Source organism: Spermophilus citellus (assembly GCF_964194105.1).
Source record: "Spermophilus citellus genome assembly, chromosome: 2".
NCBI classification, from domain to species: Eukaryota; Metazoa; Chordata; class Mammalia; order Rodentia; family Sciuridae; genus Spermophilus; species Spermophilus citellus.
The window spans coordinates 249224453-249237575 of NC_138183.1; the positions used below are offsets into that span (position 1 = coordinate 249224453).

At 49.8% G+C, this 13123-nt stretch overlaps 1 protein-coding gene across 9 annotated transcripts in view; it reads left to right on the plus strand.

The window, feature by feature from the left end:
* Positions 1-13123, plus strand: part of MARK2 (microtubule affinity regulating kinase 2) — a 61411-nt gene that overhangs the window by 38518 nt on the left and 9770 nt on the right. For all 9 annotated transcript variants that reach the window (XM_081281318.1, XM_081281317.1, XM_081281310.1 and 6 more), the window contains exons 2-9: positions 7296-7475; positions 7708-7761; positions 10954-11002; positions 11314-11379; positions 11467-11537; positions 11682-11738; positions 12435-12671; positions 12991-13110. In XM_081281318.1, the coding sequence (XP_081137444.1) occupies positions 7341-7475; positions 7708-7761; positions 10954-11002; positions 11314-11379; positions 11467-11537; positions 11682-11738; positions 12435-12671; positions 12991-13110 (789 nt within the window). In that variant the 5' untranslated portion in view covers positions 7296-7340. The remainder of the gene's footprint in view (positions 1-7295; positions 7476-7707; positions 7762-10953; positions 11003-11313; positions 11380-11466; positions 11538-11681; positions 11739-12434; positions 12672-12990; positions 13111-13123) is intronic.

The following is a 13123-nucleotide window of genomic DNA, read 5'->3' on the forward strand; positions in this document are numbered from 1 at the left end:
GTGGCAGAGCACTTGCCTAGCATGTGTGAGACACTGGGTTCGATCCTTAGCGCCACATAAAAGTAAATAAAATAAAGGCATTCTGTCCATCTATAACTACAAAAAGTTTTTAAGATATGCTGTTTTAAAAGGAGCCCAACATTTCCCGTGGCTCTGGGATCCAAGACTGAGGCAGGCTGTTGCACTGTGGCTTCCAGGCATGAAGGGCGAGAACTGGAGTTCTCTGTTTTCTGACTTCTTGCTAGTTCCACCTGCTTTTCCCTGATAGCCTCTGGCTTTTGCTGTGGGGCTTCTAGTCAGTGTTTGAGGCGTGCTCCTTCACTGGTCTCCTTGCCCAGGGCTGAGGATTGTGGCTAAGAGGGCAAAAAGGATAGCCAACAACCTAATCATTGGCTTAAGTTGCAGACTCTGCTGCTGTCCCTTACCTGGTGGCATCCACCCTGGCTGGAAAAAGGGAGATTTCTTTGAAGCTTTGTATAGTTCCAGCTTCCTGCTACAATGGGATATTAAGGGAATGTGGATGTTCTCAGTTAATTTGGGAGGCTTTTTTTTTTTTGGTACTAGGAATTGAACCCAGGTGTGCTTTACCACTTAACTACATCTCCAACTCTCTTTAATTTTTATTTTGAGACAGGGTCTCACTAAGTCTCACTAAGTTGCTGAGGCTGGCCTTAAACTTGCCATCCTCTAGCCTCAGCCTGCTGAGATGCTGAGATTACAGGTGTGTACCACTGCACTCTGCTCCTTTGGTTTATTGATTTCTTCCAGTTGAGAGTGACAGTTGCTCAGAATCAAAGGATGCAAGGAAGCCTCCTGGATACAGTGAAGGAGTGAGGGAAGTTTGAAAAGCTGAGGGTTTCCACAGCCAATATCTTTTCATCTGATCTACCCTACCTCTCCATAACCTCTCTTTGAAGTCAGTTCTTGCTACTTCCTCAAGTTCACGAAACCCCTTACTGTCTCCCACACATAGGACTGGGGAAACAATCCTTCTGTCACATTGCAAAACCCTAGGGACTGGAAAAACCAAGTTGTGTGATCCTTCTCTGGCTTTTAAGTTTGCCAGTTAATGAAAGGCCAGGTGGTCCCAGGCCAGCCTGAGTTCGGGATCCAGTGTAAACCATGACTCCCCTGGGATCAGGGTCTATTGGGGAGGGGTAGGAGGAGGAAGGCTTGCTGTGGGACCATCTGGATAAATTCCCTAAAGCCAGACTCATTCCTGGTCCAATGGAACCCCTTTTTCCTGTCGCTCCAGGCACTTTACTAAGCTTCTATCTTCTCCTTCAGCTAGTCTGTAGGAGCCAGTCTCACTTTTTGGGAGAGGTACGCAAAAAAGCAAATACAGGGGTAGGGGTTGTAGCTCAGTGGTAGAGCACTTATTTAGCATGTGTGAGGCTCAGTGTCCCTAACAGGATGTTTTTTTGTGGGGCGAGTCCGGGTTGGTAACTAGAGACTTGGAGATGAGCAGAAACCTAAGGATAGACTTCCAGAAGCAGGGTTGAAAGGACTTAGGAGGAACATTTGGATTGTTCCAACCTGAGTGTAACCTAGGATTAAGACTGTTTATTATTCCCAATTTATCGAAAAAGGCATGTAAACCTAAACCTCCAAGGGGCTTCGCAGTGTCCTCAAACCCCTGATATAATCTCTAAAATACTTAATACTTGGTATCCAAGCAGGGTGTGCATTTTTATAAGGCTAAGTGCTGTGTTGTTTGGAAGTGGGAAGCTCATCTGCCACTGGGGGCTTGCTGGCTCTGCTGCAACCCCAAGGGAGGCTTGCTGACCTCGCCAGGGTTGCCCGCTGGGCCAGCACATGAGTCACACATAGCCTTCCTGGCCATGTTTGAGGCCTTGTTAAAATGCTGTGCCCCTACACAGGTCCCACCTGCTGCAGGTGAGATAAGGGCATTATGATTGCCCTGGCTGAAGGGAGTCTCCTCCTCACCCTCTCCAGCTGTTACCCAGCAGAACACCTAGGGAGGGTGGGGCAGCCCACTTCCGGGGAGGGAGGAAGGGGGAGGGGATAAGGAAGTTGATCTAAACCCGCCTCTTTCTCTGTCGCCCTTCCTGCCCTGTCTCTCCTGCCCCTCTCCTCCCACTCTGATCTTGGAGCACTGGCCCAGAACTGCACACCTTCCTGACCACCAGACCCTGGTCTTCCAGAAGCCCCAGGCTTTGTCCCCGTTGCTCTCCTTGCCAAACCACTCTCTCTCTCTCTGCTAGTGGTGGTTTCGGTTGCAACACAGACCAGGTTCCCAGGCAGGAGCCACTCAGCCTGGCTGCTTTACTCCTTTTCACTGAGGAGGTGGTGGAAGGTGTCGCCTGCTCCGGCTGAGTAAGGGTGGCTGGCTGAACAGGCAGCCCTCGCCCTGGGCCTGGCTCTTCTCGGCCTCTGTACTTTGCCCTCGCTGCCTGACAGGTTCTGCTGTGGGCTGTACTGAATGGAAGTCGCTGATAATCTTTGTCCCTTTCTCCGACCGGGTATGTTTCCCCCTTTTTACCTCTGAGACTCCTCTCCTCTCCCCTCCCTCCTACATGAAGCAAGGGTCTCTCAGGAAATGCTTAGTGGAGCCAGGCACCATCATGGAGTGAGTGGTAGGAGTCACGGGAAGGGTGTCCCAGTGCAGTGTTGAAGAGATGTGTGACTAGGAAAGGAAAGTCTCCTCTGAGTTTGCATCTGTGGGGCAGATGGAAGCCTGGAAGGTGAGCTGCAACAGAGAGGCACTCAGAAGCTATGGTGAGGGCCAGCTGGGATCTCAGGCCAGTGCCCAGGGGACGTTTTTCTTCACTGTGCCTGGCCTTGTTCCACCTCTGGCTGAGGAGAGCCTGCCTATCACCCCTTCCAGCCCTGGAGAAACCTCAGAACATTTGAGGCCAGCCCTCCATGCTGAGTCCCAGAGCATAGTTTCTAGAGGGGAGAACTGTTGGTGGGAGCTTCCAGCATTCGTGCAGGGGGCCCTGCCTACCTGAGTCAGTGCCCAGCCTCTCAGGGTGGAGGCTCTTCCGGGCAAGCCTGGCAACGCGCCTAAGTCAGGTTCTCAGCTCCCAAGCTGAAGGGCTCTAGCAAACTGTGTGGATCTAAGACTCTTCTCTTACCCTTAGTGCCCTGCCTTCTGTCCTCTGTTTGATTGCAGGCCCCAAGTTGTTTTTGCCTCACTTCTGTAGGATCAGGCCTGCTGAGTAATAGTAATGGGTCTACCTTGGTTCCACATACTGCCTTGCAGGGGAAATCCCTTATTTCTGAAGTCTTTTTGGGAGCGTTGGGGGTCTCCCTGGGATAGATGTAGATATAGGCCAGAGCTTTGGGGTGTCTGGTGTTGTACATCCTACTGTGAGCAGGGAGTTTGTGGTAAAAGGGAGACCAGGGCTTTAGCCAGATCCTGTTTCTTTGGCCTACAAGGGCAGATAGGCCTCAGCCTGCCACCCCGTTGGTGAGATCCAGAGCCAAGATGAATGGGCCTTGTCTGAATCATAGAAGGGAAACTCCATAATAGCCACCTGCAGCTTGCCTCCTCTTCACCCTTCAGAGCAGCAGTGGAGGCAAGGAAGTTGCCTCGCCTGGGGCCTTGGCCCAAGCAAGAAGCATTGTCAGTGGGAAACTCCTTTCTCTAATCCCATCTTCTCCTTTCTCTCCTTCCTCCTGGTGGACTCTTCCTTACCCTGTCCTACATCCCTGCTACAGGAAACATCCTGCTGCATAAAAGAGGCATGATGAGAAGAACTGAGTATTTTGAGTCCCAACAGTTAGGTGGCTCAGGCCTGAAAAGGGAATTGGTGACTCTGGAACAGGGAGTCAAAGCCCACCCCATGTGAGTGTCTGGTTCCCTCCTGTCTTACGAAGGCCACAGGTGCTGGGATGGAGGGTAGCACATGCTCAGCCTGGACCAGTCTCCCAGGTAGAAGGCCCCATGGTATCTCTGATGGCCTGTAGCCACCTTACCAGTACTTGGCTTAGATGTAGACATTTGTAGACAGACAGACATTGGCTTAATGGACAATAACATTTGGGGTTTTTTTTTTTTTAAGAATTTTTTTAGTTGTAGATGGATACAATACCTTTATTTTGTTTGTTTACTTTTTTTTTTTAAATGTGATGGTGAGGATCGAACCCAATGCCTCACACATGCTAGGTGAGCACTCTATCACTGAGCCACAACCCCAGCCCTTTGTTTGCTTTTATTCGGCATTGGATAAAGCATTTTAGATGGATTTTCTCATCTACCTATGAGAAGTAGGGAATGTTTTATTTCTTTTTTATGAGATAAGAAAACTTGGGGGGCTGGGGATGTGGCTCAAGCAGTAGCGCGCTCGCCTGGCATGCGTACGGCCCGGGTTCGATCCTCAGCGCCACGTACAAACAAAGATGTTGTGTCCGCCAAAAACTAAAAAATAAATATTAAAAAATTCTCTCTCTCTCTCACTCTCTCACTCTATCTTAAAAAAAAAAAAAAAGAAAAGAAAACTTGGGCTGGGGATGTGGCTCAAGCGGTAGCACGCTCGCCTGGCATGCGTGTGGCCTGGGTTCGATCCTCAGCACCACATACCAACAAAGATGTTGTGTCCACCGAGAACTAAAAAATAAATATTAAAATTCCCTCTCTCTCTCTCTCTCTCTCTCTCTCTCTCTCTCTCTCTCTCTCTCTCTCTCTCTTTTCTCTTTCTTAAAAAAAAAAGAGAGAGATAAGAAAACTAAAGCTAGTAGGTAGGAGAACCAGTACTTAAATCTAGTTTTGTTGGTCTGTGGAACTCCTTAGAACCCAGTAGATTACCTCACAGATGAGTGGAAACACCCATGGGTCATCTTTTGAGTGATTTCCCCCCAAACTCCCACGTCTTGCATCCTTACCTTCTTCTTAAGGATGATGTTAATGAAGTTAACACATTAAGTGGCAGCTAGGATTTGAACTCTGGCAGTTGACCTCTGTTATCTACACTCTTAACCTTAACCAATAAGGAAGAGGGTGGATGGCGAGTACCACTTATGGTTGTTGATGGTTCTTGAAGTCCAGCATGTAGCCAAAGCTGAGGGGGATGCTGTCCTGCTGTGCCACAAAGACAAGCTCCAGGGCCAAAATCACCAAGATGGATGGACAGAGCGGGCTCGGATGGGCGTGGCGTTCCCAGCTTTGCCCCATCCCTGGTAGATGCCAAGTCCCTGTTTCAGGTTCAGGCTTGGAGGCTGTCGGGCTCCTGCTGCCTTTGGCTGTGCCCTCAGAAAAACAGTGTAACCAGAAACCCAGAAAGTGCATTAGAAGCTGCCAAGGAAGCTTTCCCACCCATCTTCCTCTCGTGAGAGCTGAAACAGAAGGAAGGTTTCTGTTGCTGGCTCCCTGGAAGTGGGACAGGGGCACTGAAAGTCCAGCAGCTTGTTGGGGAGGATGAGGCTGAGAAGTGGTAGGCCCTGGAGGCTGGGCCTTCAGACCTGCTGGATGGGCTGAGTATCCTTCAAAGGAAACACCCCACTTGACACCAGCAGGACCTACAACTGCCCTTGTCTCCAGGGGGTGGGAACCCCAGAGTTCCTTAGGAAGGGAGAAAGCAGGCATGTGAGAATCTGGTCATCTAGCTGGACTCAAGACTCAGGGTAAGGGGAGAATCGTAGACCAAAAAACGCTGGATGGACAGACAGAAAGGATCGGTGTCTTCATGGGGAGACGTAGCAGAGAGGGCCATGGAGGCAAAAAGGGACTCTTTTGGTCTGTCAAGAGCCCCTGCTTTTGGGGCTGGCGATGTGGCTCAAGCAGTAGCGCGCTCGCCTAGCGTGCGTGCTGCCCGGGTTCGATCCTCAGCACCACATACAAACAAAGATGTTGTGTCCGCCGAGAACTAAGAATAAAAAAAATAAAATTTTCTCTCTCTCTGTCCCCCTCTCTCTCACTCTCTCTTTAAAAAAAAAAAAAAATTAAAAAAAAAGAGCCCCTGCTTTACAGTTTGCCATGTGCATAGGGTCTTTTATTCTTAAAGGGGCTTCTGGGATCTGCTCAGGGAGCTCAAAAACATAGCCCACATGCTGCATATAGTGATGCAGCAACTGGGACAGCTGAGGCAGGAGGATCCCAAGGGCTGGGATGTAGCTCAATGGAAGAGCACCCCACATGTACTATGCAAAGACCCTCTGTTGACAGATTGGCAAGCAGGGCCAGTCAGAATCAGGGTACTTGTTATTTTTCTGCTTGAGAAGTATCTATGGAGCTAGCAAATGTCTTGCAGTTCCTTGGGTTGTAGCAAGTCATGCTTTTTCTCTGTGGTTTTAAAGTATTCACTTGGAGCCAGGTGGGGCCAGGAAAGGAAGAACCTTGACTCACACGTTTCTGATCACCCTATTAACCTCAGTCTCTCTGAAGTTTCTAAGGTAGCTCCAAAAGGATCTGGAATGAGGCTCTGGCACCAGGTGATTTGGGGCTCAAAATAGGAATTAGACCAGACTCTTTCTTTTCTCCTTTTATTTATTTAATTATGGGGGATTGAACCCAGAGCTGCTTAACCACTGAGCATCCACATCCCAAGCCCTTTTTATTTTTTTATTTTGAGATAGAGTCTCATTAAGTTGCTTAGGGCCTTGTTAAGTTGCTGAGGCTGGCCTCGAACTTGCCATCCTCCTGCCTCAGCCTCCTGATTCACTGGGGTTACAGGTGTTACTCCACTGTGCCCAGCTGAACCATAATGCTATTTTATATTGTCTTATATTATTATATTTGTATTCATGTTCAGAGCCAGTTATAACTTCTGCTGCCATGCTTGGACCAAGTTATTCAGTTCATTTGTTGTGCAAGGATTCATTTAGTATCAACCGTAGTTCAGTCTGTCTAAGTGCTGGGATCTATCAGTGAAGAAAATAGATATGCAGGCCCTCATGGGTCTCTCTTCTCACTGGGAGCCACAACAAATAAATGTAAAGTGTAAAGTGATAAAGGGGTTGGGTGTCAGTGAAGGCTTTGAAGCAGTTCTGCTCATGCTGCACCTGTGACTTTGGATGCGGTGATCTTCTCTTGTGAACAGGACAGTAGGAGGCCATGTCTTCTACCTGAGGCAGAGGAGCTGCTGGGCTATTGCTGGGGCCTCAGTAGCACCCATGCTGGATCAGCTCTGTTCCCTGGGATCTTGGCTGTGCTTTATGCCATGCTCCTTTGGACTGAAGGCTGGCCGCCATGTCCTCCCCTCCTCCCTTTTCTCCCTGCCTATCAGCCCCTTGGAGTCTGCCCCCGCCTCTTATGTCTCTTGAAGAGAGCTGAGGGCAGGGGTTTAGGGAACCTGAAGGTTAGTGTGTAAAGGTATATCTGTTTCTCCCTGCAGCCCACCTTGGGACACCTTGATTCCAAGCCCAGCAGTAAGTCCAACATGCTGCGGGGCCGCAACTCAGCCACCTCTGCTGATGAGCAGCCCCATATTGGCAATTACCGACTCCTCAAGACCATTGGCAAAGGTAACTTCGCCAAGGTGAAGTTGGCCCGGCACATCCTGACTGGGAAAGAGGTGAGCACTGGGCTAGGGGTATGGCAGCAGCTCCCATCCTGTCGACACTCCACAGGTAGTGGGGGGACACCAGCAGCCAGCCTCTTGTTTATCAGGCCGAAATGAGATCTGACTGAGGTGCTAAGAACTGAGGGATGAAAAGGAGCAGGAAATACAAAGGAGGAAGTAGAATCAGGTCCTAGGCTTAGCCTGGTCAAAGAAGTGATCTTGGGCTTTGTTGTCTCATGTTCAGGTAGCTGTGAAGATCATCGACAAGACTCAACTGAATTCCTCCAGCCTCCAAAAAGTAAGCACCAGCTCCTCCTCTCCCTTTCCAAGCTTCTCTCAGGGCTCAGTGATCTACTGGCTCCATTTGGACTCCTACTTTAAGTCCTCTGGCAATTCCTCTGTGTCCACCACCCACCCCACGTGGCCCTGCTCTCCAGGACTTTGCTCAGATCTCCTGGGTGGGCCTACTGGCCTCAGGCACTGGCTCTTCTGCAGTCTTTCTGCCCCTTTCCAGCCACTAGGTCCACCTGTTTCATCTACTTCCTATACCTTGTTCTCTTCTGGCCTGTGGCCAGCCCTGTGCAAAAACACGTGTTTACAGCATTACTAGAAACACACACAAGCTACTCCAGCCTGGAGGAATTCAGGAGACTGGCTCTAGAAGTATAGGGTAAAGAGGCAGGGAACCTGGCAGTGTGTTCTCTGCCAGCTCTATTTCAGAGTGTGAATATGGAAGACTAGAAGTTTTAGAAGTTAGGCTGTAGTTCTGAGTCCCTGACAAGGTGTTCAGAATAAAGAGAGGTACTTCCAATTTGCCTTCTCACCTCTAGGCTCACTGTGCTAAATGTCACAAGTGATTTTCACATGGGGTTTTTTGTTTGTTTGTTTGTTTGTTTTTTAATATTTTTTAGTTGTTGATGTACCTTTATTTTTTATTTATTTATATGTGGTGCTGAGTGCCTCACACATGCCAGGCAAGTGCTCTGCCGCTGAGCCCGAGCCCCAGCCCCAGCCTCTGCACATAGTTTTTGCTGGAGAAGGTTGAACTTTTCTTTCACTCATTTAACGGTGGGAAACTGAAGTCCTCCATGTGTAATGGAGGAATCCCCCAGCAGTAACACAAACCCCCTACCCAAGGAACTTTAGAGTGTGGTAGAAGTAAGAAGGGAAAGGGAGACTTTGTTTCGCAGAGGGGGACAGCTTGCCAGTGACTGGTTACCCTAGAACTGGAAACTGCCTGTCTTCCCTTCCTGGGCTCTAGCAGTTAAGAGAAGGAGGAGGCGCCTCTCTGGCTCCATAAAAGTTGTCCCTATTTAGATCTGTCAAGCTTCATTTGGGCCCTTCTGTAGCTGACCCTGACTCAGATTTTCTGACCAGAACCTGGTTCTTTATATCTTGTGGCCAGTGGAGTGTTTCTATTCTTTCTTTCTTTCTTTTTTTTTTTTTTAACATTTGTTTTATTTATGTATTTTTATGTGGTGCTGAGGATTGAACCCAGGGCCTCACAGCATTCTACTGCTGAGCCACAACCCCAGCCCCGAGTTTTTCTTTTCGTGAGCACATTGTGGTAATTTTTTTTTTCTTTTTTCTTTTTTTGTGCTGGTGATTGAACTCAGGGCCTTGGGCATGCAAAGCAAGCACTCTACCAACTGAGCTCTATCCCTAGCCCCACATTGTGGTAATTGAGCCAGGTAGGAGGGTGACTCCACGAGAAGTGTCAGGCAAAGTGTTATGAAGAGGCTCAGGACTAGGGGCCGGGGACTGTTATGGAGGGCAGTGCTCCTGGAGCTATGGTAGATGGCACGAGTTCCTGATAAGCTGGCAGCTGGAACCAAGGTGTTCCCCTGTGTCCCCTGAAGGGTTTGGCTCAAAGGAAACACTGCTGTCTCACCAGGGCTTCCCTGCTTATTACAGGAGGATGGGAAGAAGGACTGGTGTTTATTTTATTTTGGTATTGGGGATTGAATCCAAGGGCACTTTACCACTGAGCTATATCCCCAGCCTTATTTTTTGTTTTTGTTTTTTGAGACAGAGTCTCACCAGATTGCTGAGGCTAGCCTTGAACTTGTAATCCTTCTGCATGTAAGCCTTCCAGGTTGCTGGGATTACAGGTGTGCACCACTGTGCCCAGCTCTCCCCCCCCCCCCCCTTTTTTTTTTTTTTTTTTTTTTTTTTTTGAGACTAAGGTCTCAAAGGTCTCACTAAGTTGCTTAGGGCCTCACTAAATTGCTGAAGCTGGCTTTAAACTTCTCATCCTCCTGCCTCGGCCTCCGGGAGTCACTGTGATTACAAGCATATACCACCCACCCAGCTCCCAAATCATCCTTTAAATTTGATCTTAGCAGTGATCTCTAAAGCATCAAGAAGATAGCCCCTTCAGGGTCTGGGCAAGCCCAGAAAACTCCAGTCTCTCCTAGGAGATTGCTGCTTCTAGGCCAAGAGGGTGTCCTCAGGGGAAGAATCCTGGCTGCTAGTTCTGGGCCCCATTACAGTGCTGTTCCCCATTACTGCCCCTGAGGGGAGTCTAGGATTCTTTGCTTTTTCATCTACAGTAATTGTTGAATCTGGGAAGGAAGCAAGAAAAACCTGGACCCTAACAAAGAGGGAGCTGATAAGGTTCAGGTTCCTACAGATTAGAAAGGCACTTGCCTCTTTTCCTTTCTCGTTAATGTTCACTTTATTCTATAAATTGTATTATGGATTAGGGCTCCAGACAACCCCCACCCCAAATCATAAAACCAAAAACAACTGGTTCTGTTCTTTGTGCAAGTGGTGAGGCCTAGAAGTTACCAAAAAACTCCACCTCCGATTCTCTGGCCCCCGCAGGGAGGAAGGAGTTCATTTCTGTCATCTTTCTTTATGGAAATGTATGGTTTGGAGCCCCTGATTTTGTTTCACAAAGAGAGCGTGAGTGTGTGGAGGTGGATTTGATTAAAATTGGCATCAGCTATATATAGGAGTGGCTTCTTCTATCACCACCCCAGAGGCCCGGGAGAGAAGGCCTATCCCCCAATGCAGGCCCTCTGACTTCTCCAAGCTTAAAGAAGATGGGTGCCCCTCGAGCTCCACCCCATCACTGGGCCTGCTGGGGCATGTCTGGTCACTGAACTGGGGAAGGAGTGCTATGCTGAGGATCCACTTGCACTGGATCATGGTCCCCAACAGAACTCCTCAGCCAGACCCAGCTACAGTCTTAGGGCTGGATTTGGGCAGATGTAGAAGGGGAGCCACTGGCTCATCCAATTCTGAAGCAGCCTGGGGTGGCAGGTCAGCAGAGGCTAGCCTTCTTTCACCCCTGCCTCCCAGCTGCGGGAGGCCACAGTGAGCCAGAACACTGCCCTGTTTCTTTCTCCTTGCCTGGCTTTGTTGTGGTTGTTGTTGGGGGTTTTTTGTTGTTGTTTTGGGAAAAAATTCCTAGAATGGGCTCTGTTTGGAGGGATCTGAGGAGAGAAAGGGAAGCAGGCATGACCCCTGGTGTTTTCTCTTCTAGCTCTTCCGTGAAGTGAGAATAATGAAAGTTCTGAATCATCCCAACATAGGTGAGGAGCAGCCGCCATTCCCCTCCTCTTCCCTCTTAGCCAGGCCGCACTTGGCAGTGGAGTCCTTCCTGCCGGTGGCACTGCCTTCTGGAGACTGTAGGCCTCTAGGGTGTCAAGGAACCCTCTGGGGAGGCTCAGCTCCACGTCCAGCTTTACCCCTGGCATACTGGCTGGTCTTAGTAGTTTGACTTGTCCAGACGAGGGGAGACTGGAAGTAGGAACCTCCGTCCCTCCCATGCCCCTGGACATTCTGGGCTTAGCATGTGGCCCTGCTCCCTGTCTGATTCTAGGCTTGGCCTTTTCTCTTGTAGTTAAGTTATTTGAAGTGATCGAGACTGAGAAGACACTGTACCTTGTCATGGAGTACGCCAGCGGCGGTAGGTGTGGAACCGCCCCTTCCTGTTGTGCTCCTGCCTCTCTCAACCCTAATGGGCTCTCACTGGGCTTTTGCCCATCTCTTTCAGGAGAGGTCTTTGATTACCTAGTGGCTCATGGCAGGATGAAAGAAAAAGAGGCTCGAGCCAAATTCCGCCAGGTGGGTGTGCCTCCCTCTGTGGGCCGACCACTGCCTTTTGGGGTTTGACATACAAGGAAGAGCTGCCCAGCTGAAAGTGGCCTCCACCAGCCCTGTGGCCCACTCTCAGACACCCCTGGACTGACCCTTCTTCCTTCCTTTCAGATAGTGTCTGCTGTGCAGTACTGTCACCAGAAGTTCATTGTTCATAGAGACCTAAAGGTGAGGCACGTTCTCCTCTCCTGTGCCTTGGAGTAGAGCTGGGTGTTCCCCTCTTTCTTCAGTGAAATTGCTGTCAGTGCCATCAGGCCCTGTGTATTCAGGAAACTGCGAGAAGCCCCTAGGATTGGCTCTGACAGAGGCCTTGTGCCTGGACTCAGCCCCCCATTGCAGAGGCAGCAGGGGTCTCTGCCCTTTCTGAGCTCCCAGGCATGACTGCAGCACTACAGGCTCTCCTGATCTTTTAGGCGGCCTGGCAGCTGCCCAGGGGAACAGTGAGTGTTCCACAGTGGTGTCATAGCTGCTTTGCAGGCGCACACACACACACACACACACACCATCTCTGTTACCAGGGTACTTGAGTTTGAGACTACCTGTGAACCCCCTGGCCGCTGAGTCCTCGCAAACATGACGTGACTGTGAATCCTAGGCCTGACTGACCCTGAAGCTTTGTGCTGCTCCCAGGGTCTTGAGGCTGTGGATCCCAGCTCTACCTTGGCTGCCTGTGTGAGGGGTGGCCTGCATGCCTTCCTCCTGCCCAGCCTGCTCATGCTGTCTGAAGCCCTGCCCTGGAGTTGGTGAAGAAAGTTCTGAGAGTGGAGACGACTTCCCGTTGGGTCTCCCTCCCCTCAGCTCCTGCTGCGCAGTGCCTCGCTGTGATCTACTTGGTGTCCTGACATTTTCCATCTCACCTCCCAGGCAGAAAACCTGCTCTTGGATGCAGATATGAACATCAAGATTGCGGACTTTGGCTTCAGCAATGAATTCACCTTTGGGAACAAACTGGATACCTTCTGTGGCAGTCCCCCTTATGCTGCCCCAGAACTCTTCCAGGGCAAAAAATATGATGGACCCGAGGTGGACGTGTGGAGCCTGGGAGTCATCCTCTACACACTGGTCAGCGGATCTCTGCCTTTTGATGGACAGAACCTCAAGGTGGAGTGATGTCAGGCTTAGATCATTTTTGTTACTTCTCATTTCCTCTCAACCTCTGGTCTTATCCCTCACCTCTCCCCTTTTGCAACTGTCTACATTTTCCCCAAGCCAGAGCTTCAGAGAAGGGCCTGCTAAGGTAGCCACAGTTCAAAGGAAATTAGTAGCCTTGATTCCCATCTCACAATGGGGTACATGGTGTGTGTTCACCCTCCAAAGCACTCTGGATGGCAGACATCTGCCTAGCCAGTCTTCAGGTCTCAGGGTCCTGGATATTAGTGTCTTCCTGGTCCTTGGGGTGATTTAAGTTTTCTAATCACAGGAGCTAAGGGAGCGAGTACTGAGAGGAAAATACCGTATTCCGTTCTACATGTCCACGGACTGTGAAAACCTGCTTAAGAAATTTCTCATTCTTAATCCCAGCAAGAGAGGCACTTTAGAGGTGAGCAGCCTTC